Source organism: Lynx rufus, unplaced genomic scaffold (genome assembly GCF_022079265.1).
Source record: "Lynx rufus isolate CCGP_SWC_20201006 ecotype Redwood Valley unplaced genomic scaffold, mLynRuf1.p SCAF_7, whole genome shotgun sequence".
Taxonomy (NCBI): Eukaryota; Metazoa; Chordata; class Mammalia; order Carnivora; family Felidae; genus Lynx; species Lynx rufus.
Window position 1 is genome coordinate 76,801,145 of NW_025814889.1, and position 24,093 is coordinate 76,825,237.

Consider the following 24,093-nt stretch of genomic DNA (forward strand, 5'->3'; position numbering starts at 1 on the left):
GTCATCCACCTGGAAGTGGGCAGTGTAGAGTAGTGGAAAGAATCTGCTGACAAGGAGTCACAGAACCTCCGTGTTAACTCTGCCACTTACTGTCCTGTGGCTCAACAACGCAATTGATTCTTCTGAGCCTCAGTCAGTTTGCTTGGGTTTTTATGAGGAAATCCAATGGGACAAATGTAATACATGCTATTTTTAAGAATACAATGTAAATATGTATCACCGAAAAGCATATACAATTGTTTCTGAAAAATTGGCTTTGTTTTAATTTAACATTACTCACAGAATGGAAAGATACACACCTTCTGCAACCAGCAGTTAGCCCTGATAAGTGGAAACGAAAGAAGGAGACGTGACATTTAACTTTCTAACACTAAGTTATTTAAATCTGCTCCTGGTATATATTAATTTCACAATCAAAAAACTAAGTGTGCCCTAAGGTGCCTGGGTGGCTCAGTTAAGCATCCAACTTCAGCTCAGGTCGTGATCTCATGAACTGTAAGTTTGAGCCCCACATCGGGCTCTCTGCTCAGTGCAGAGCCCGCTTTGGAAACTCTGTCCCCCTCTCTCTCTGCCCCCCCCCACTCATGCATGCTCTCATGCTCCCTCTCTTTCGAAAAAAACCCAAAAACTAAATTAAAATTTTCCATTAAAAAGATAAATAAACAAACATTAAAAGAGAAGAAAAATTAAGTGTGCCCAAAAGAAGGAGAATCACGGATCTACCGTCTTAGAGACAAAGTCATGCAGGCGCATCCCTCCATTATTCTGTGGAGTGCCGGAACTGTCTGTCTCCGTTCTTGGCTCCAGCTGCCTGCTGCTCAAGGTAGAGTCGCTGTTCCAAGGTTGTAAGGTACCTAGAAAACAACCGACTTTAAGCCTTTGTGTCTTAATATTTTGTCCCTTATGAATTTTAACCCTGATTCTAAAATAACTGGTAGACAACCAGTAATTTGTAACCATAATCAGAAGTGACTACAACAGCTATGCAGAAAAATCAGTTCAAGAATAACAAGTTATACACAAGTGGCCTAGGCCAGGCTAGCAACCCAAAGGCAGAGTATGATACTGTGCAGAAACATGCAAGAAACGAAGGAAGGATTCTAAAAAACCAAGTCTCCCCAAATTTTACCAGTTGCTTTACACAGGCAATTTAACCAAAAACCCAGCGGACCTGTTTTCCTTCGGCTTCTTGTCCAATATGGCACAGTCTCAATTGTAGACACAGCTTCAATGGGCCCGCCATCATTGGGAACAGTCACTGTAGTTTTTGCAACTATGGATTCATTCCCCTGAAACAAAAACAGAAATGAGCGAAGAATAAACATGTGAATCTAATTTCCCCTCCGCTAAACACCCCTCCATAGGGTGTTTTGGAGTGGTTGAAAAGTTCCTGAATCTTGGTCAGGACTTAAGGACCCAGCTCAAAACACTCTTAAGTTGAAACCTCATACTTCAGAACAAAAAAACAGGGGCACCTGGGTGGCTTCATCAGTTAAGTGCCCGACTCTTGATTTCGGTTCAGGTCATGATCTCATGGTTGTGAGATGGAGCTCCCCCTCGGGCTCTGTGCTGGGCTGGAGCCGACTTAAAATTCTCTCTCCCTCTGTGCTTCTCCTGCTCACACACACACACTCTCTCTCTCAAAAACTAAAAACTAAATACACAAATAAAAAGAATATTGAAAAAAATATATACAGGGGCGCCTGGGTAGCTCAGTTGGTTGAGGCTCCGACTTTGGCTCAGGTCATGATCTCACGGTTCGTGGGGTTTGAGCCACACGTCGGGCTCTGTGCTGACAGCTCAGAGCCTGAAGCCTGCTGCTTGGATTCTAGGTCTCCTCTCTCTGCCTCTCCCCCGCTCATGCTCTGTCTCTTTCTCTCTCAAAAGTAAAAAAAAACTGAAAAAATATATATATGTGTGTCACAGAGGCACACATACAAGCAATGAAGAATCAAATATAAAGCTGAGAGTTGTTTATTCAGAGTAATTCCATTCATAAGGATGATGAGGATCCTATTACATTGAAAAACTCACCAAATCTCTCTCTCAAAATAACACTGCAATGTTGACTCAGGATTTTTAATGCTTGGGGCCACTAATCTCTGATGTGTTCACAACCACAATTCTCTTGGCCTGAATCTTCTTACCTGGTCTACTGTGGAGCCAATGGAACGAGTCTTCTTTACAGGTCCAGGGGGACCATCAATGAATTGTCGGCTACTAGAACGCTAGAAAGGAAACAAAGACCAATAAGTTCAGTGCCAAATAGAAGATCTGAAGCACAGAAGACAAAATTATTCCATTAGACAACCTGGTGCAAGTCCTAGCTACCAGGGCTATGGTAAATGACAATGTGCTCTCTCCCACTCTATTTCCATTTCTTAAAGCTTACATTGTACCAATACAAAAGTGCCCTCAGTGCCCTAGAAGAAACAAGCAAGCTTTGGAAAAATCTAGATGACAGCACCAGAAAGAGTACAGCTGTAATCCTATCTAAGTACATGAAGACTCTGGAAACATATGAAGTACCCTGAACAACTGCACACAGACAGATCTCCGCATATCCCATTATACACACATTTCATCTGAAAATTTTATTAGAGTACAAAAGTACTGCGTAAAAATACATATGACAACTCAAAACAAACTTAAGCATATCCTTTTCTACCCCATGAATGAACTGAAGCAGCCAGAACAGTGAAATAGGACAAGATTCTGTCCTGAGTTCCCACCTTAAGGAACATCAATGCTGCCCCCCAGCATAAATTCATTTTGTAGTCAGTGTTTAACAATAACTAGAGCAACAGCTCAGGAATGCTGTATCTAGGCAAAAATTCTAGAGAAAATCTTTTATTGCTATTTTGTAAAAACGGCAACAAAAATTAAACAAAACCATACCTACCCTCTTTTCTCTCTTCTTCAGTTTGAAAGTCTTTACCAAAGAAGAATCCCAATCCTGTTGACAATTACAGTGTATTAATTCTTTCCTGTGGTTAGGCCTCCCCTAAACCCTGTGCAAATAAACTTACAGAGAACTTTAAAGGCTTTCTGACTCAGGCTACCTAACTTACAATTTGAGGAGAGGGGGAAGGGAGGGTCTCAAGTGTAGCTACAGAGCGATAGTATGTTAACATGCTTTCTTTCCAAAATTGAAGCTATTATAATAGAATCAGGAATCAATACCTCAGAGGCAGAAAAGGTTAAAGAATCAACTTCTGTCGTGATTATCTCCAGTGCCTGGTCCTTTATTTCTGATTATTTTTGTAATTAGTTTTAGAACTTACAGAATCTTAGGCGCTATACTGATTGTGTTGTATGTGATTCTTGCTCTTAAGGGATTATTATTACTTAATCAGATGTTCTGCACAATATATACCCACTTTAGTTCCAGTTTAGGTTTTGTTTCTCAAACATCCCTCTTCCTTGGGCCCCAACAAAGACATTCACCACTAAAGAATTATTTTTTACTGTAGTCTAGTTTCACTTCACTTATTTTAACCATTTACATTCAGTTTTAGTAGCTACCTGTAACTTCCTTACTCCTCATAATCCCTTGAAAACACAAACCCCAGAAACAGTAGTACATAGCAAATAGTAGCTTAGCTAAATAAATTTAATCTCTCCAATTCACAGTCAAGTAATTTAGCTACTCATGGTTTGATTCAGTTTCGGTTACAACAGATATACCATAAATAGGTCTAGCTCCAAAATCAGCTATGAATATGTTCTACTTTTTTTTTTTTTAAGTTTTTACTTATTTATTTTGCGAGAAAGAAAGAGCCAGAGAGAGGGAGAGAGACAATCAAAAGTAGGCCCACACCGCCAGTGCGGAGCCTGATGTGGGGCTCGAACTCAAGGAACCATAGATCATGCATGACCTGAGCTGAAACTAAAAGTTGGACACTTAACCAACTGAGCCACCCAGGCACCCCATTCTAGTTTTATTATATATTCGAGACCTATTCATATCATTCCTTATTTCAAAAAGGGGTACTTAGTATTAGTACTTATATCTATAAAATGGCAATGATTTCCTCAAACACTGATTTGGGACACAACGCTCCTAACCCACATAACAAGTAGCTGTCACTTATTTCGCTATCAGAAAACCAACCACGGATAACCTCCTGATTTATTGATTTGCTAGCTTTCAGCCAGCAAAACAGGAAAGATACACAAACCAATAAACCACCAGCTTCTGAACATCAAACAAAGACTGAAATCTCAGGAGATGACCTTTTATGCAGAAACACCACCTTACGTTAAGAAAAAGGTGCTGCCCCACAAAAGTAAGGTAACAAAGAGTTTAGATACATTAACCATTGTTGAGCAAAGCATTATAGAGTGTCTGGAAACTCTGTCAGTCTTCTTGGCAAAAGTTCCAGAGCATTGGTTTCTTTCTAATTGTGAAGTTAGTTTTCCTCAAGAATCAAACTAATTCTGAAATAAGGCACAAGTCTATTATTTCCAAGAGCAGAAAATAAACCCTGACTGGGTAGAGTCTGGGTAACTTTTTTTTTTTTTTTTTTATTGCTAGCTGGGGCTTTTTAATAAGCCAAGATATAGTCAATTAGTACAAGTAGTTCACAGATCCGCTAAAGATATTTAACCTCATGCCAAACCCTGAATTCTATATTCTCGCTTCCAGAAACTAAATGTATAAGCCAGTCTCTTACAGCTCGTGTAGACTTTTATCTTAAAACGCTAGCTCAGTATCTATAACACATCAACTATTAAAACAGTAATAAAGGAACTTCAGAGGACAGGAGATATTCCTAAGGGAGCAGGGGTTGAAAAAAAAAAAAGACAATTCTCAGAGATCAAATGTTCATTACCAGCGATTCATCAGTCTTGTCAAAGCTGATATCTGATAAAATGGAACCAGATTCGTCAATAGTTGACAATCTAGATGAGGCAAACAATACAGTATTAGAGAAGACTGTGAATACAAAATCCATGAACACCCAGAACGAGTCACAGTGGTCATGTAACACCAGCAATTTCACAGCAGTACTTTCCTATGGAGACAACTACAAGCTCAAAGCCTAGTTGTGGTGGTTGCTTGCTATGGTTTCCGTGGAAGAGCGCAGCTGCACGTGTATGAGTACACACGCAGCAGGCTGCTTTTTCAGCAAAGACTTCACAGCAGCAGTTGAAAGTTACAGTTGGGAGCATGGGTGCTACTCCCTGCGGAATAGGCTACTAAAAATTCACAGGCAGAAGAATGAAGTTTAACCTGATCCTAATTGTGGTTGCTTTCTACAAGAAAGAGTATTACCCAGCATTAGCTTTTGAAGAAATTAAGCCCATATATCTTCTCAGTTATAAAGATTCCCCATAAAACAACCAAGCAACAAAATAAATAGCTTTAAGAGTGCTGACCTTTCCCTACGTATTGTATTGGGGGTGTTAAATTCAAAGCCTGGTTGAGACTATTTAAATAGTGATGCAGTGGAACCAAAATTATGGTCTGGTCTTGTCTCACAGAAGGCCTTCTAAACCCGAAGAGCTACAAGAGATCTCTGGAGAGTAAACACTGAAAGTATTGCTGAACTGTCACTTTCACCTTTAGGTTTCTTAGCAATGAGTAGGATTAGTTATTGATGTGCAATTTAGCGCCAACATCAAAATTTTACCCAGGGTGAAACCACATCCTAAGGAAAGATCAAAAACAAAACAAGATAAAAGAAATAGGGAGGCCCTTGTGCCTTTATTTCCCACCCACCCTTCCTCCAAAGTCTTTTTCTGCTTTATTCAGCACACATTCCAGAAGCTGTATATTTAAGAGTTCAGATAACAAGAACTTCTGACAGCTGCATTGCTTGTGATCAGATAACAACAGATGCAGTTTCCCCACCTTTTGTTCCCAGCATTGCCGCTGGATGGTTGGCCCCTGTTGAGAAAAGCCAGAGCTGATTTTTGCTCCTCACTTAGTTGAATGCTGCCAGATGTGTCACACATGAGCATCTCTCGAATCAGCTGAATCTGTCTTTCCTGCAGACCAAAGCAGAGTAGAACATCCTAGCTAACCAGGGGAGAAAGCTTCACCTCAAATTTATGGGACAGACAGACCAGAAGACATTAAAATACAGCATTATGCAAATGAGCCTCCAGGAAGTCTGCTACACCAATAGCATATTAATTCACATCAAGCCCAGATTGTGCTTCTGATTTCTGACTGGTAAAATGAACTCCATATAGAATAGTGGGGTTTCTGCTACTAGACTTTTGGGTCAACCTGCTAATCCAAGACAGTATTGCAAAATGAGAGTCCTAAAATAGATTTCACATAGCAAAAACAATTTAGTGTCATTTTATCAGGACAATTATTGGCCTCTTTTATGGATCAAAGCAGCCACCCACCTTTCTAAACGGTGGAACAAAATGCATTAAAATGGATACAAAGCTGTGACGCACTGGAACCAGTCAATTTGAGCTTACTGAGGCATTTAACACTGTACCAAGATGGATTAGTGCCTCCTCGTAAAGGCTTTCCTTTGTATCATGACCCACCCTGGTACATCAAAATGATAGTGTTCCCCGTTAGTCACATTGCTCAACTGGCTGAATACGCCCAGCCCCTGACCCTGAATCAGGAGCGGTAATGAAGGAAAAACCTAAGAGTTGTCTTGCCTGTATCAATAACAAAGTACCAGCTACTGACAAAAGGATGAGGACATTCTGGGTAGCAGAAGAGAGAGCCAACATCTTGTGACAGATCAAGCATACTAGGAATTCCCTAGTTTTCTCTAAATTCTCATTTGAAATGTATTAAGTCAGAGTTTCAAGTGTAAAAGAGAAAAAAAATTTCAATTTCAACCTATGAAGAACAGGATTTCCTACACTGCAATTTCACCTCCCATCAAGGCCAAGTTGTCATTGGACAGGTTGCTTTTAGTTCTATAATGTGGAAGAAAGGGAGCGTAACCGGCGGGTGGAAACGTTACCAGGTGACGCTGCCCCCTCCCCCCACCGCACGGTTCTGGCATAGAGAACAATACACACCAGCTTCTCACAGTCAGCCTCAGCTCGCTGTCTCCGTTTGATCTCGACATCCACCTGATTGCGTGCGTGCTTCAGCTTAACATCCAGCGCACTACGCTCAGTCTCTGCTTTCATCAAAAGATCCTTGTACTTCCCCAGCTCATGGTCTGTTCTCTGCCACTTTTTACGGAAATCTTCAAAGTCCTTTGCCAACTGGATGAATTCTAAGGAAAGGGGGAAACTTCAGTCATTCAAGCACCAAACAGGGTACAATGCTCTAACGAATGAGTCCTCTAGTTAGTTTTCCTCCAAATTTTTAACTAAGGGATCAGCTAGACTCTGGGCAAATCTACCTGAAAATAACCAGGAGCAGGTCTGGATATATGTTCATCACCCGACATGTCAGCTTTGTGGAAAGCAATTCCTGTTTCGATAGGCTACTTACTTTGGCTTAGCCAGTGGCATCTGCTATGGAATAAGGAAATCATTAGTCACCTGGCTCCAGATGTAATACCAACACTGAATGCTCCTGAACAGAAGGATATCAAAGGGGGATACCTTTGGGGCAGCTGTCACGCACCAGGACAGTTACAGCTATAAAACAAAAACAGCCTCCTTTAGAGTCACGCATTGTTGCGCCAGAGAGACGTTAAATAGCAAATTCAAATATAACTGCTGTAATATGCTCCGGTAGATGTAGATTAATATTATAGATGTCTGGGCCTGCAATTCCATTCAACTATATAATTATACAAATATTGATTTGAAAGTAAAGAGCCAATTTGCTTGTGCTGTTTAACACTGCCCTGAAGGGTATGCAAACATTTATGTGGGAAAGACACAGTAAGAACAGATCATAGTAACTTAGGGTGAGTCACTGATGGCAGAATGTGGACTCTCCTCAAATGTCTGCAGAGACAGCATCACTTCCAAGGCAGTGCCTCAAAGCAGGATAACCCTGGTGCATTCACACTTGCCACCTGCTATTTGGCAAAGACTATTCAACACTGCCTTCCTATTTTCCAGTTACCTTCAATCTATCTCTAGGCATCACTCCCCACCACAGTCATGGAGGAAGTTCCCAAGGTGTACATCTGCTGCTGGTCAAACTAACCCAGTTTACAGTCGAAACTAGGCCACAGGCACACAAAGCTAGCAGATTCTTGGGTAGTAAGGGCACTTTTCCTATTTGAATTTAACCTAAGAGCACAGAAACATGAATACAGTGCCCTTTTAAAGCAGTTTTAATAATTTGACTAAGTTTCATACCTACAAACTAGGATGCCAATTCAATCTAGAAAAAGCAAGTCTTACACATAAGGACACTTCAGTTTATAACAACAGGTTTTAGCAGAACAGGGTATTATGACCTAGTTATCTTAGACAATGCAAATATCAAAGATACACACACACACAAATATGTATCTACATATAGCTTTAAATGGTATGCTGGTTTTGTTAACAGTTTAGAACACATTACTATGTTTTTTCCTCCTGAATTTAAAGAAAAAGAGGGGCACCTAGGTGGCTCCATCAGTTAAGCATCCAACTCTTAATTTCAGCTCCGGTCATGATCTCATGGTCCTGTGAGATTGAGCTTCACGTTGGGCTCTGTACACTCTCCCTCTCTCTCTCAAAATAAATAAACATTTAAAAAAATAATAAAAGAAGGGGCACCTGGGTGGCTGAGTCAATTGAGCGTCTTACTTCAGCCTGGGTCATAATCTCACAGTTTGTGGGTTGGAGCCCCACATCGGGCTCTCTACTATCAGCTTGGAGCATCCCCCGCTTCAGATCCTGTCTCCCTCTCTGCCCCTCCCCCGCTTGTGCTCTCTCTCACAAAAATGAACATTAAAAAAATAAAGAAAAAGAAAGAAAAAGAAAACAAACAATATTTCCTTTTGCATATTTATTTCAACAATGTAGACTCACAAAACTTTTTTAAAGAGCTCGTTCTTAGCCACATTCACTCTGGCAATTCATCAAGTGGTACACTTTACGATTTGTGTACTTTTCTGATGTATGTAATAGCACTTCAATATCAAGAAATAAAGAACAAGAAACACACTTTTCAACTATACATCCAAAATCTTTCTAGCTCCACATTGAGGTCAATTAAATATTTCTAAATACAGTGCTGCACACACACTCAAATATTTAGTGAATTGAAAAACAATTTTGAGGAAAGATTTCCATTGGACCTAATTGTGCTGGTTTGTTTGCTCTTTAGGATACTCCTCCTTGAAGTCTTGTTAAATTTGAGTTTTAATCCCTATTCATTGTTAATTGGCATATATTATAGGTCCAACCAAATTGGACAAAGGAACTCAAACCAAATAAAGTATAAGTACATTTCAAGGGAAGACTTCCTATATTAATCGTACAAAGGACTAAATCATTAGTGCAACTTGATTTATGTTAGACCAAAATCAGAACATCTGTGTACCTACGATACTACTTACATACAATTCTGTTATGAATGAACTAAGTTTGCTAGAATGGATCAAAATGGCATGTTAGGGACATGGGTGGCACTGAGCCACTGGGTGGCTCAGTCAGGTGAGCATCTGACTCTTGATTTCGGCTCAGGGTTGTGGGATCGAGCCCTACACCAGGCTCCACTCAGTGTGGAACCTATTTAAGATTCTCGCTCTTTCTCTCTCTCTCTCCCTCTGCCCCTCTCCCCTGCTCACACCATCTCTCTAAAATTAAAAAAAAAAGAGGGGGGGAGCACCTGGGTAGCTCAGTCAGTTAAGCATCCAACTGTGGCTCGGGTCAAGATCGCAGAGTTTGTGAGTTCGAGCCCTGCATCAGGCTCTGTGCTAACAGCTCAGAGCCTGGAGCCTGCTTTGGATTCTGTGTCTCCCTCTCTCTCTGTCCCTCCCCTGCTCACACTCTGTCTCTCTCTCTCAAAAGTAAGTAAACTTAAAAAAAAAAAAAAAAGGCACTTTACATCACAGATCAGGAAAAATTTTGATGTTGGAGATCAACAAACATGGAATTTTGGGGACACCTGGATGGCTCAGCCGGTTAAGTGTCTGACATAGCTCAGGCCATGATCTCACGGTTTGTGAGTTCAAACACCGCATCAGGATCTCTGCATTCAGCACAGAGCCTGCCTTGGATCCTGTCCGCCCTCTCTCTCTGCCCCTCCCTGGCTCACACACGTGCTCACTCTCTCTCTAAAAAAGTAACAAACATTTTTAAAAAATGGCATTTTTTGGTCAGTTTGTGAATCACAATGCAAATTAATGTTAGCCCCCGTCATGAACTACATGTACAAAAGATTAAATTCAAATTAGCTCCTCTAAAAAGTTATGTATATATTAAACTATGAAATGCATCTATCAGAAAGGTGGTAAGAGAAAGGAGAATTCTTTAAAACAAATTGAGGATTGGGGTGATTGGGTGGCTCAGTAGGTTAAGCATCTGATTTTGGCTCAGGTTATGATCTCACGAGTTCAAGCCCCACATTGGGCTCCATGCCTGTGATGCAGAGCCTGCTTGGGATTCTCTCTCTCTCCCTCTCTGCTCCCCTCTCTCAAAATAAACAAACTTAAAAAAAAATTGAGGATAATCTTTAATTAAACACACACACACACACACACACACACACACACACACACACACACACAAACAGAATTTGGTTCATAGTTTAACAAATAGATTAAAACAGTCCCACAGATCTTGTTTTCTCAGCTCACTCCTCCTGGGGCCTTGCACAGGCTCTTCCCTTTGTTTTTCCCCCTACTCTCTGAGCTTCTTAAGGGCAAGGGCCCTGTGTCTCTTTTATTTCCAATGCCTTATAGTGCACAGTAGGCACTTTATTCATTGAACAGATAAATGAAGAATTGCTGCTCAGATCAAATTTATTTATTTATTTGTGAAATGTTTATTTATTTTGAGAGAGAAAGAGAGTGCAAGCAGGGAAGGGGACAGAGAGAGAGGGAGGGAGAGAGAGAATCACAAACAGGCTCCGCACTGTCAGCGCAGAGCCCAATGCGGGCTCAACCTCAAGAGTCAAACGCTTAACTGACTGAGCCACCGCTTAACTGACTGAGCCACCGAGGAGGTGACCCCAGACCAAATTTAAACTCCAGGCATCCAAGCCCACCTCACCATCTATTCAAACTTACCTCCCACCGTTACACATTACTCTTTCTTGTCCCTGCTCCCAGAACAGACCCATGCTCATTTCTGCCTTCTCTCATGATCAAGCTATGTACTCCAAACAGAATGCCCTACCTACACTCTTCTTTATGTATCCATTCTTCTAGTCCCATCTGTTCCATGAATCCTTTCCTAATCTGTTTGCTCCACATTACTTTTTTCTATACTTCCCAGAAGCATATATTTTAATACTTGTTTTATCTTCTGTTTCATAAGAAACCTGTCTCTGAAACTTAAATACCATAATCTTCTTGAAGACAGGTCATGTCATACACACTGTAATATCACCTAATATATAGCATAGCACAAACCCAGCATTGTGTTAGCACACAACAGGCACCTGATAAATATTAATTATATTTATTCCTAATTTACACACCAATGACCTCAAAAAATTTCAGGCAGCTCATGATAAAATAAAAATCATGTAGACTAGGGAAAACAAAGATAACAACATACCTAGGCTATTAAAGTCATTTTATTTGAATATTAACCTTCACTCTGATATTTCAGGAATCTAGGACTTAGCTTTAAAAAAAAAAAACAAACTATACAAAAAGGAGAGAGAAGAATGAAGTTACTATGATGAAAGACAAGAATAAGGAGTCTGGATACTTAGTCATAGGAGGAATTCCTAGGATCAAAGAAGAGGACAGACTTAGGTGGTTGCAGAAAGGAGATTCTAAGGGAAACATGGGTAGCTTAGATGGTTAAGCATCCAACTCTTGATTTCATCCGACTCCGTATTGGGCTCTGTGCTGACAGCACGGAGCCTGCTTGGAACTCTCTCTCTCCCCTCTCCCTGCTTGCAAATGTGCGTGTGCCCTCTCTCAAAATAAATAAACATTAAAAAAAAAAAAAGAAAGAAAGGAGATTCTAGAGTCTAGAAAACACGAAACCACTCTATTTCCTCAAAAGCCAACGTTCTGAGTTAAGGATCTGGAGAGGGAGGAAAAACATACCTCTATTCTATAACAGTAATCAATGGGAAGATAAAAATGTGTTTATAAAACAAAGATACCTGTAAAAATAAATATCTTTTTTTTTTTTTTGGCATAATTACTTCCAAAGTATTTTCACAACTGGTATCTCGTTTTATCCCCCAAATGCTCATAGCACTCCCACAAAGAAGATAAAGACATTTGAATTCCTATTTTACAGATGGAGAAACAGACACAAAAATAACAGTTAAAAGCCAGCACTAGTTATTGAGATTCTAAACCTCAGATTCCTCCCTCTGCCCCCACATCCTATCAGCTGCCTCCTCCTAGAGATCTTATTACCACAGTCTCTTCTACCCCTTTCCCCTTATTTCCATCTTTACGTCACAAACACCATTCCAGGGGTGACTGGGTGGCTTAGTCAGTTGAGCATCCGGCTTCGGCTCAGGTCATGATCTCACGGTTTGTGAGTTCGAGCCCTGCGTTGGGCTCTGTGCTGACAGCTCAGAGCCTGGAGCCTGCTTCTGATTCTGTGTCTCCCACTCTCTCTGCTCCTCCCCCACTCGTGCTCTCTCTCAAAAATAAATAAACATTTAAAAAACAAACAAACAAACACCATTCCAGTTAGGGCTTCTCCTGCCTCTTTCCTGAGCTATGGCAACTGTGCCCTCATCGGTCTCCCAGCCTCCACCTCTGCTTGGGTAATCTTCCAAAAGTTCTGCTGGGATCATCCCATTCCCCTACTCCTACTCCCCTCAAACCCTGCACCCACTTGCCTCCATGTAAATGCCCTCTTTCATCTGTCTGCTGGGATCTCACCCTACATCTAAGGTTCCACTCAAACCCTACTTTTGTCCATGAAGCCACTCAGCCAGTCATCCCTTTTCCTCAACTCAACATGTACTAAAAGCTGTTTTAGGTTTTCACTAAATATTTGAATGAGCCTGAATTTGAAGATCTCTTATTCAATACTCTTCCCCACTAGACTCCAAAGTAATCCATCTTCTGAGATGATATAACCTCAAAGAGAAGCCTAATTAGTATGCCATCATGGTTACTGAGCTGGTATCAGATGATAGAGCTATGGAACAGCTATTAAGAGAGAGAAAATAGAATATTGTCTTAAAAGGCCTGTAAGTGGATAAGAGCTATTAAAAACATCAAATTAAAGAAAATGCTGAATGGCATAAGCAAGACACCATACTAAGCACTGTGAAGATTAAAAAAAAAAAAAAGTTGAAGATGCAGTTCTTACATTACTTTTATACCAGTGAGGCTGACTTAAGAGCAACACTTACTAAATTAGGTATTAATGAAAATCTGAAACAGGAGAGGATGGCAACCCAAAGAAAAGCTGATAAAAATAATTCCCTTAGATCACTTTAGTCAGGGCCGTCAGCCCTACCTCCTTTCTCACTAATCTACTTCCCAGCCCACTATTCTATCACCACCTCCTTTTTCTCCCCAGCTCTCTACCCAATTTCAATCCTTTATTACTAAGAATCAAATACATGAAATAGGTGAAAGCAAATGAACAGTCCCATCTTCAAAAAGAAATTATGACATTTTTCTCCTCTTCAGTTGAAAATGTTTTACATCACACAGGGGAAAAAAGCCCAGGATAAAAAATAAAGACAACTACTAAAAAAAAAAACATCCTTGGACCTTCAGATTCTGCCCAGTTCTTGGTATGAAAATGAAATTGGCAACTAATGCCAACTATTCAATGGAAAGAGAATCTTTATAATGAAAGAAGTCTGCGTGAACACATTTAAGAACAACTATCAGAAAAAAGTGACCGGTTAGAATGAGTGTCCATTAAGCTTTGACCATGGATAAGTGACCATCACTTTCTTTTTAGGCAACCCAAATGAAAAACAATTTTAAGACTGGAACACACTTCAGCTTTGCAGAAAACTCAGATTTGAAATCTGCTTTTCCTCTCCACACAGGCCAACTCAGAATGACTTACGGAGTTCATTTCCTTCACTGAGAATCTCCACCCGGCGTACAAGCTGCTCAAACAGATTCCGCAAATTCAGCATCGTCGTATCCATCTTTCTGCCAAGAAATCAAATATACATTAGGGGTCCTGCCTTCTCCCCCAGACAAAAGATTCAGTAGCAATGCAACAGCCATCAGGGACTAACATCTGGACTCTTCCATTTGTAGCTACCATTATAAGGATCTCAAGCCAACAATTGGTGTTTTGTACAATCTTTATTATAAAAACAAAGCTGGAATGTTTTTAACACTCATTTGAAAATCAGAAAAGCATTTCAGACCTCCGAATATAACACCTCCCTTCCTGCCTACTTCTTTCCCCCCACTCTGCAATCATTCTGGAGCTCTGAGGAAAGCAGTTAGGGACAAGCATGTCAGTTGATTACTAGGTGACCAACTATAAAATGTGGTTCTCAGTCTACTGATTAATACTTTTGCCACTTTAATCCTTCTGGACTATGAAGACCTTCAACGTAACTTAAAAGGTTTATTTTTTATTTCACTTTTAGCTAGTACCCCTGTTGCAACTGCCTTTTAAAATGCAGGACATGGTCAGCACATTTCCTACCAACGGCACAGATGACGTCACACGAGTGATTAAGTGAGGAAATCGCCAGCTCAGCAGCACAAGAATTATTTCTGTAATGCAGGGCTCTCTGGACTGTGTGCAGGGACTATGTCTAATAAATTTATACTAAGTATAGGCAAAGGATTATGTTGTACCACGTTCTGGCATCAAGGAGACAATACACCACCTTCACAGTTAGAAGGGCAAAGGAAAAAAATCATTTGCTACTGTATTCTGTATAGCAAATTTCAGGCTTCATATTTCCCCCCCCCAAAGACCTGCTGATATTACATTAAAAAGGAGTGTCCTTACAGGCAGTTCTGTTCTGAATAGACTTTAACTGGAAACACTTTGAGGAAATAAGATCTTCATTTAACAGTCAAGAAAAAAAAAAAGACATCAACTGGATGTCACAAAAATTATCAAGGAAATGAATTAAAAAATAAATTTCATTTGAAAATTGAATGTCCTCAGAAATACCATTAAAGGATTCTTATGTTTCTCCAAATCACCCCTTCTACATTCTAGTACAGGTCCTTATTTGATGCATCTAAATAAAATTTTAAGAACTCTTTTATGAAGGTTTAGTGATTTTACAATGTATATAAGATTGTATTGTAAGCTAGGAGGGTTGAACAGGGTGTAAAAAAAAAAATCCACAAAGGATAAAGGAATAGATAAACATAAAGATATTTTCTATTAGATGTTAATTATTCATTTGTACTCATAGGATGATTGTTCTAGTAGCCAAAAAGCTTTCAGTTCAGTTCTAAGCTTAGAGGCAACATATACCTGAATCAGGGCCGGAAACCAAGATTTTCAAATGGCAACGTGTCTGTTCCAAGCTACATAATCACAGCAAGCTGCTAAGCAACCAGACTAACAAATTTATTACAAAAACCTCTCTAAACTAAGAACAAAACTAAAAGAATAGCATTAAAACTGACAGAAAGAGTCTGGAAGTCCTGAAGATGCCCATGACTTAACAATATGACAAAATAGGCATATATACCCAAATGCTACAGGGCAGGAGCAGAGCATTCGGTAGCTTATTCAAATGATGATTTCCTTTGGCCCCTGTAAAAATGGGAAGAGACTGATCAGTTTTAACGTAGGGCATTGATCTCCGTCATCTCAGCACTTAATCTATGTATTCTGAGACCTTAAGACCATGAATTCGGTACATAGGAAAACTATCTGCCCAAGAACGCAGAAAAGGAAAATTTCACAATGCAACTAGAGTATTAAAAACTGGTTTAAAGGGGCGCCTGGGTGGCGCAGTCAGTTAAGCGTCCGACTTCAGCCAGGTCACGATCTCGCGGTCCGTGAGTTCGAGCCCCGCGTCAGGTTCTGGGCGGATGGCTCAGAGCCTGGAGCCTGTTTCCGATTCTGTGTCTCCCTCTCTCTCTGCCCCTCCCCCGTTCATGCTCTGTCTCTCTCTGTCCCAAAAATAAATAAAAACGTTAAAAAAAAAAATTAAAAAAAAAAAAACTGGTTTAAAAAAAAAATCAGAAGGTTTGATGTTTTAAATGACAATACAATAACCTGATCCTTTCTTCCCTTTAAAAGAAATCCTCACATTTTCTCAGGTTCCTCTAGCCCACTATTCTTGCCTATGTTCTTTACGAATGCCACTCACTAGAGTGAGTGAGGGTTGTGGAGGTACTCTCTTGAAAACACAACCCGATTCCTAAAAAGACTAAAGACACAAACAACCTACCGGGGATATCTCCTGATCACAATGTTACCTTCTACAACTACCTGGACCTACATTATTCTCCACACATGCTGCCTGGTACCCAGGAGATCACTGTTTAACTGAACTCCCAGTGCTCTGCTATAAAACAAAGAGGTAACCAACCCTTAACTGCCAGACTGTCAGAGTCTCCAGATTTAGAGTTTTATGAAGAACTTATGAATTGTTTTCTGTTCTTCCCTCTCAACACCAGACATTCCCTAAAATTCAATCCTCCAGTCTCTAGAACTTCTCAAGCTATCTCATGTTAGTCACTATAGCTCTCCAGACAATCACCTGCTCCTGAACACAGCCTCTCTCCTAACTCCAGTTCTGTAACTCTCAATTTGCTTGGGATGCCCTGGAAGTGTAGCCTGATTCTGAGACTTTGTTCTATCCTTCCCCCCATACATATTATTAGCAACTACTCTATCCACTCAACTACCCTACCGACTCCCAATTTTCATTTCCTTATTTTTATCATTCACTCAGTTCCAAACCCCAGAATCACCCTTGTTACTCCCCTCTAACATCTGTGGACTCTTCTCTCATGTGTTTTATACCCATCCCCTCATCACTGGCAGGGCATCATCACTCATTTCAACTGACCTATCCCCCACTGCTGTGTGTTGGCATTCAGACACACACACACACACACACACACACACACACCCCTTGCACTCTAATTTAACTTTACCATGTTTTGGGGCCCTGGGTGGCTCAGTTGGTTAAGCATCATTTGAGCCCCATGTTGGGCTCTGAGAGGACAGCTCAGAGCCTGGAGCCTGCTTCAGATTCTGTATTGTCCTCTCTCTCTCTCTCTGCCCCTCCCCCATTCACGCTTGGTCTCTCTCTCTCTCTCTCTCTAAGAAAAACAAAAAACTTTACCATGTTTCTACCCTGTGTCCTGGGTAGACTACACATGTAAGAAGAAACCTTACCTTTGGCACTACTGTACTACACACACACTCAATAAAAATAAATATTTGATAAGGGCACCTGGCTGTATTAGTCGGTAGAGTTGTGACTCTTGGATCTCGAGATTATGAGTGTGAGCCCCACATTGGGCATAGAGTTCAATCAATCAATTAATATTTGCTAAATGAAAATCAGGACACACACACACACCCTTGATTCTAGTGTCAAAAGAATTTCCATTCTACCTCAACATCAATGTGTAATATAGATGAAAACTGAAAAAACGGTTTAAAAAAGGGGTTGTTTGTACAGAAGCCCTGGGATCAAGTTTTAGTTCTTCTATTTACTAGTATTACCTTGGGTAAGTCAAATTCTGAGATTCATCTATAATTGGGAACAGTAATAGTGCTCCATTTACCTCACAAAATATCACCAATTCATGCAGGTAGAAGTTTTATAGTGTATAAACTGAACCTTACTATTAAAATATAGGATATTAGAAGGGTGCCTGGGTGACTCAGTCAGTTAAGCATCCCACTCTGGATTTCAGCTCAAGTCATGATCTCAAGGTTTGTGAGTTCAAGCCCCATGTATGGCTCTGCCCTGACAGCACAGAACCTGCTTGGGATGCTCTCTCTCTCCCTCACTCCCTCCCTCTGCCCCTCCCCTGCTCACTCTCACTCTCTTTTAAAATAAATAAATAAACTTAAAATAAAATAAGATATACGGTATTATAGTGAGTATGACGTTTTTTGTTTTGGTCTGATAGTTGTCATTTACATCCTACCACAGTGATTACCAAATCATAGCTGGAACCCAGACCAAGAAGAATGGAGAAGATAGCAAAAATCTGACCAGGTCTAGGCTCTTTAGCAAGCTGTTTTACATGAGGCTTGTAGCATATGAGAATAGTTTTTCCTCTAACACAGGTTTACTTAGGGTAATCCAAAAACAGCACTAGCAAAATATAATCCTCTTCTCTTTATATGCTAGGGGACTATGTATTTTTATTAACGTTCTATAGAAGTGACACTCAGGAGTTATTTATAGATGACAAAAATATCTTTCTGCATCAGTACTAACTCTGATATCTCAGCCAAATTGTAACTCAAAAAGCTAAAATTCACTCATCCTATTCAATGTCAATTAAAAATGGTCTTAATTTTCCTGCCGGGTCACATTTTCACCCACATGAATACTCCTTTATTTCTCTCCCTTTATTATTTAGCTCCATAGCTGGGAGATACACTAATGTGAAAGGAAACAAAAACAAAGTCATATTGTACTACATTGCTTTGCAGCTGTAAAACAGCTGTCACTTTTCACTACAGAGGCAGCTGCCTTTTGGGAAAGCTGAAATGATCCCTGTGTGTAGCAAGGAAATCAGTTTGTGGAGCACTTTAAACAAAAAGGTGCTAGAGAATCTCAGCTGTTATTGATGAGAAGCCCCAGAGGTGGAGAAGTCACTATGTTACAGATTCCCAATCTATGAGTATCCCTAAGGGAGCAATTTCACATCACCAGGAAAGAGTCTCAGCTTGATGTGATTGCTTTGAGTCCCCAATTTAATTTCAATCACCCAGCCAAGAGACAGACATCGTCCTTCAGAATAACAGACTATTATAGATCTTAACTGCAGAGTATCCTGGGAAAAGTCTCTATCCTCTTCTTCCTCCTAGAAACAACATTATTAAGAGACCTATACATCACATTTTAGATGCATCAAGGGTGTTAAATATTGTAAGACAAAGCAATAGAAGGTTGTCTGAGTTTTCCAGGAAAGAGTTTTAATGAAAAACATCTCAGGAACATTACTAAACCTGGAAATTCTCAAGAATTCAGCAATACAGGTTCTCCCCTGCCAAAGAAAACCATTCCCTAAGACAGTCTCAACACTGTAAGATTCTTTCATATGAAAGCATTTCAGAGCAATTCCTCTTCCCAAATGTCCAGCTTCTGCTTCACTATATCAGAAGCCTCTACACAACTGCCAGGCAGAAGGAATATCTTGAAACCAAATGTTCTTAAGAGCAAATCAATTGCAGAAAGAGTAAACAGAATGTTCTCAGTCCAACATGAATGAAGACTAAAATAAAGAGATGAGTTGAATTATTTCTTAGAAAATTATTACCAGTTTAAGATACTAAGTTTTCTTTTTTTTTTTTTTTCTGATTCTGTAGATTCTTCCCATTCTGCAGTTTCATTCTTCAAGGTCTAGTGTAAGTCTTACCAATTTCACTAAAGCATTCCCTAACAATTTCAGTCCAAAATTGTCTCTTTATTATCTCTAACACTCATTTGGCAGATATAAAACACTGCATCATACTGTAAATTTTCTAAGTTCAAAACAATGTTTTTTAATAATGAAACTAAAACCTCATCACCCTAAACAATTACAAGCATCTCCTTATCTAATCTTTGTCCATTATATACTCATATTTCATAATATTGCAATCATAGATTGATAGAATTTTGTGTTTTGCTCTCCTCTTTCATGTTTCCATTAAGTTACAAAAAGTTGATTAGCAATTATTTAACCATTCTCTTCTTTGGGTATTCATGTAATTTCCAGTTTTTCTGTTACATCTACCTGTAATCCCTTGCATGGTTACACCCTCACCTCCTGCAGGGATTTATTCAAATGCCATTTTCTCAGTGAGGTCTTTACTAACTACCCAATTTTCAACTGTAACCTATCCCTCCAACACTTCTCTGCTTTGTTTTCCTCCAAAGCACTTATCTCCATCTAACATATGTATATATTAACTTATTTAATTGTTTGTCTCCCCAGTAGTTTAAGTTCAAAGAAGGCACAGATTTTTGTCTGTTTTGTTCATTGCTGAGTCCCTGGTGCCCAGAATAGTGCCTGACAGTTGGCAAATAACTAATATATATTCACTGAATGAATGAACATTGCTGTGAACATTTTTTTTTCTTCAGGTGGCTGTATTCCTTAGAATAGTTTCCAAGGCTGGGATGACTATATCGCAGGGTAAAAAACCTCTTATAGCTCTTGATAAATATTGCCAAAATATCTTCTAAAAGGGCTATACTAATGTAAAGTATAGTGTAGAGGCCTACTAGATTCACCACAGTTTATATTTTTAAGTTCTATCGCCCCATATAAAATGCAAGCTCCTTTAAATAAGATTGTCTTGTACTTATATTATGCACTGAATAAATACGTGAATGATTAAGCTATAGGACAAGCGCCTTCTCAACACTTTCACGAAGTCGAAAAGCTCACCCCACACATAAGAGAATGATAAGGACACTTCCTTTAAAAAAGGAAAAAAAAAAAAAAAAAAGGCTTATCTTCTCACCCACCCCGCGTCGCTAAACACTCCTTCTGCCTACGAACGAGTTCCAGCAAAGAGAAATGTACGTGAAATTGCAAAAGTAAGGCCTCGTTGTTCCTAATTAGGATGGGACGGGCAAGATGTCATTGCCTCCGCCCACCTACCTAGATAACACGCAGCCCACAAGGAAGAGGGGCTCCGCTTCAAGCCACCCCAGCCTCTCAAATACCAGGGCTTCCTCCCTTCCAAAAACCCATGCTCCTCCGAAGAGAATGGGAGTATTACCCCACCCACTCCCAAACTCTGTAAGTGAAAGTCACTTATTTGGGGGGTGGCTCCTGCCCAGTTCAAGCCATCACCTCAAAAAGACGTCCCCGGCTTTCCGCAAAACATAGCGGCGAGAAAGAAACCCTCCACTCCCAGCCACCGCCCCTTCGGGCCACTGCCTCCCCCGGCCGGTGGAGACCCTCAGAGGAGGGGCCGTAGGTGCCGGCCTTCTCCCCCACCCCCGCGGTGGCCATGGCTCACCACCCCAGACGCTCTCCTACCACAAACCCAGAGAGTCAGACGCACTTGCTCTCACAGCCCCTAGCGCCCACCTGGCCGGTTCCGCCTGGCCCCCACCTGGGCCGCCTTCCACTTCCCTCCGCACCTTATCCAACGGCAGAGCAGCAACGCGCCTCCGGCTCGGGTTTGAAATCCTGCACCAACCAATCACAGAGAAATTTATTCCTCTACGCTGCGACGCACACCTCAGCGCCACGGGGTGGGGGAGGGGCCAGGACTGAGCATGCGCATGCTGCCAGGACGACGCCAAAGGCAGCCATTTGTACTAAGGTCAACAGGGGGCGGGGGCGTTGATTGGTTTTAGGGATTTTTTTTTTCCTTCGGAGGCGATTCCTGAAGCCATTCTGGAGACCGTGTTGACTAAGGCAAGTGACACTCTGTGAGTGCAGAGTATGGTTAGCCTCTCTGTTTTCCCCAAGCAGGGAACTAGAGCTTTTGGAAATTATCAATTGAGCAGTGTCACGTCTCGCAGTTGAATTGGAAGAATTCCGGAAGAAGGTAGAACAGTCATTTGTAACCATATTTATTGAGCTATATAATGCCTTCATTCATTGATGCGTTCATCCAGGGTTTCACTTGGCACATATTTGTTGAGTGCGCCTAATTCATAACAAGCGCTCTACTAGGACTTGGAAAAATAAAGATGATATGATCTCCGCTTTCCAGTAGCCAAGAATGGAAGAAACAGCTGGGGGGGGGGGGGCGGGGAGGGGGATAAATGCAAAATAAAAGTACTATAATTCCATTTAATAAATGGTCATTTAGAACTTGGAATTGTGCTAAGCACAGAGCTTTCATATTTTTTCATGCAGACTCACAGTGTGAAATAATTTTACATTATAACCAAGTATCACAGAGATCTGCTTATCCTTACTACAATGTAATGTACTCTGAACTTTTCTATTCTCCCTTTATCCCTGCCTCCATGTTGGTTGTCTCTATGTCATTGAATTTATTATTCAGTATTGAATGGCTACCCACAATTTGAAAAACTACTGGCTAACACATACAAAAAACAGTGTGGTTTAATGGAAAGGTCACAGGTTTTATAACCAGAAAACTTGATTCCATTTGAACAAATACCTTTGGAACCCTTTTGTGCAGTAGGCATACCACAGAACCGGTTGCATTATCACTTTTTAACCCTTCGGTACTTCATGTTCTCCAACTATAAACCAAAAATAATAGTATAACCCCTGGGCGCCTGGTGGCTCAATGGGTTAAGCCACTGACTCTTGGTTTTGGCTCAGGTCATGATCTCACAGGTTCAGAGGCCACCTTGGCCTCTGTGCTATTGGCACAGAGACTGCTTGGGATTCTCTCTCTCTCTTTCTCTCTCTCTCTCTCTCTCTCTCTCTCTCTCTGTCTCTGCCCCTCCTGTGCTCTCACACAGTGCATGCACTCACACTCTCCCTTTTTAAAAAATGTTTCTTTTTGAGAGAGTGTGCAAGCAGGGGAGGGGCAGAGAGAAGAGGACGGAGGATCTGAAGCAGGCTCCACTATTTATGATAGCAGAAAGCCTGCTGCGGGGCTCCAACTCATGAACCAGGAAATCATGACCTGAGTGAAAGTCAGATGCTTAACCAACTGAGTCACCCAGGTGCCCCAATAAACTTTAAAACAATATATAAGGAAATAATAGTACTATCCCTATCTCACATGTTTATTCCCAGATCAAATGAGAGTGTGTGGAACACTATCAAAGTTTAAACTTTGTAAGCTGTAATACTAGATTGTTATGAATGTTATTTTGTTTTTATTTTTTTAATGTTTATTTATTGTTGAGAGACAGAGTAACAAAGCATGAGCAGAGGAGGGGCAGAGAGAGAGGGAGACACAAAATCCAAAGCAGGCTTCAGGCTCTGAGCTGTCAGCACAGAGCCCGACGTGGGACTTGAACTCACAAACTGTGAGATCATGACCTGAGCCAAAGTCGGACCCTCAACTGATGGAGCTACCCAGCTGCCCCTGTTATGAATATTATTAAGGAAGGTATGAAGAAAGGAAATATTGGCTGTACATGTATTTTCCCACTTAATCCTCCTCACAACCCTTTAAAGTCAGGAGCACTCAATGATTGCATTAGTTTGTGCCACCTTAGATATCTATCATACAAGAAGTATGAGGGCACAATATGTGTGTAGTGCTTTAGAAGTACAGAAAAGGAAGCAGTTAATCCTACCTGGGGAGTGGGAGTGTTAGGAAAGCCTACAGAGACTTAATATCTGAGCTAGTACTTGAAACGTGAATAGGAATTTACCAGATAGAAGGGGGTGGCACATTCCTAGCAATGGGAGGATCCTGTGACCTCTCAGGAATGAGTCATGTGTATATTTAATAAATACACAAGCAAACAATTTATGAAGGTTTAGGGCTGTGAAGGAACATTTCCCTCAACACGCAGGTGATGGGGGTTCAGTGGGCGTGATGCCTTCTTAGGCAGCTTTAGCCTGAGGAGGGGATGAAGCAGCTAGCAAAATATGTAGGGACCAGACTAAGAAGGGATTGGACTTTGTCCTGAAATAGACACAATGACAAGACAATGGGGCTCAGACTGACTTTGACTAGGTTTGCATTTTACATGGGTCATATGCTCAGCTGGCTTGGAGGATTGTCTGGAGAGGGAAAAATCTGAAGGTACAAAGACTCCTCCTGTATCATTAGGGAGAGAAGACATGAGCTGAATTAGGCCAGTGGCAGTAGGGATGGAAAGGAGGGACAGATGGGAAAGATATTCATGAAATGAAGTGCATTTATTAAATGATTGGACCTAATGATTGGAAAAAGAGAAGGGGGGCGTAAAATGATTCAGCTTCTCCCTCTCCCTTTCATCCCTTATCCAATTACTGAGCGCAACTCTTAAGTATCTCTTGTGTGCGCACACTTTTCTCCTTCCTACCGTCACTG

At 40.8% G+C, this 24,093-nt stretch overlaps 1 protein-coding gene across 3 annotated transcripts in view; it reads right to left on the reverse strand.

Moving 5' to 3' along the window:
- RACGAP1 (Rac GTPase activating protein 1) overlaps positions 1 to 21,309 on the reverse strand; it is a 28,428-nt gene extending 7,119 nt beyond the window's left edge. The window contains exons 1-9 of one of the 3 annotated variants that reach the window (XM_047067023.1): positions 21,219 to 21,309; positions 14,068 to 14,152; positions 7,006 to 7,208; positions 5,858 to 5,994; positions 4,836 to 4,905; positions 2,903 to 2,956; positions 2,148 to 2,228; positions 1,172 to 1,289; positions 724 to 854 (exon numbers count right to left, since the gene is read on the reverse strand). In XM_047067023.1, coding sequence (XP_046922979.1) covers positions 724 to 854; positions 1,172 to 1,289; positions 2,148 to 2,228; positions 2,903 to 2,956; positions 4,836 to 4,905; positions 5,858 to 5,994; positions 7,006 to 7,208; positions 14,068 to 14,152 — 879 coding nt within the window. In that variant the 5' untranslated portion in view covers positions 21,219 to 21,309. Of the gene's footprint in view, positions 1 to 723; positions 855 to 1,171; positions 1,290 to 2,147; positions 2,229 to 2,902; positions 2,957 to 4,835; positions 4,906 to 5,857; positions 5,995 to 7,005; positions 7,209 to 14,067; positions 14,157 to 15,679; positions 15,765 to 21,218 lie in introns of those variants that run through there. The other 2 variants (XM_047067022.1, XM_047067021.1) reach the window with 2 other exon arrangements.
- Between the last annotated feature and the right edge of the window lie 2,784 nt (positions 21,310 to 24,093).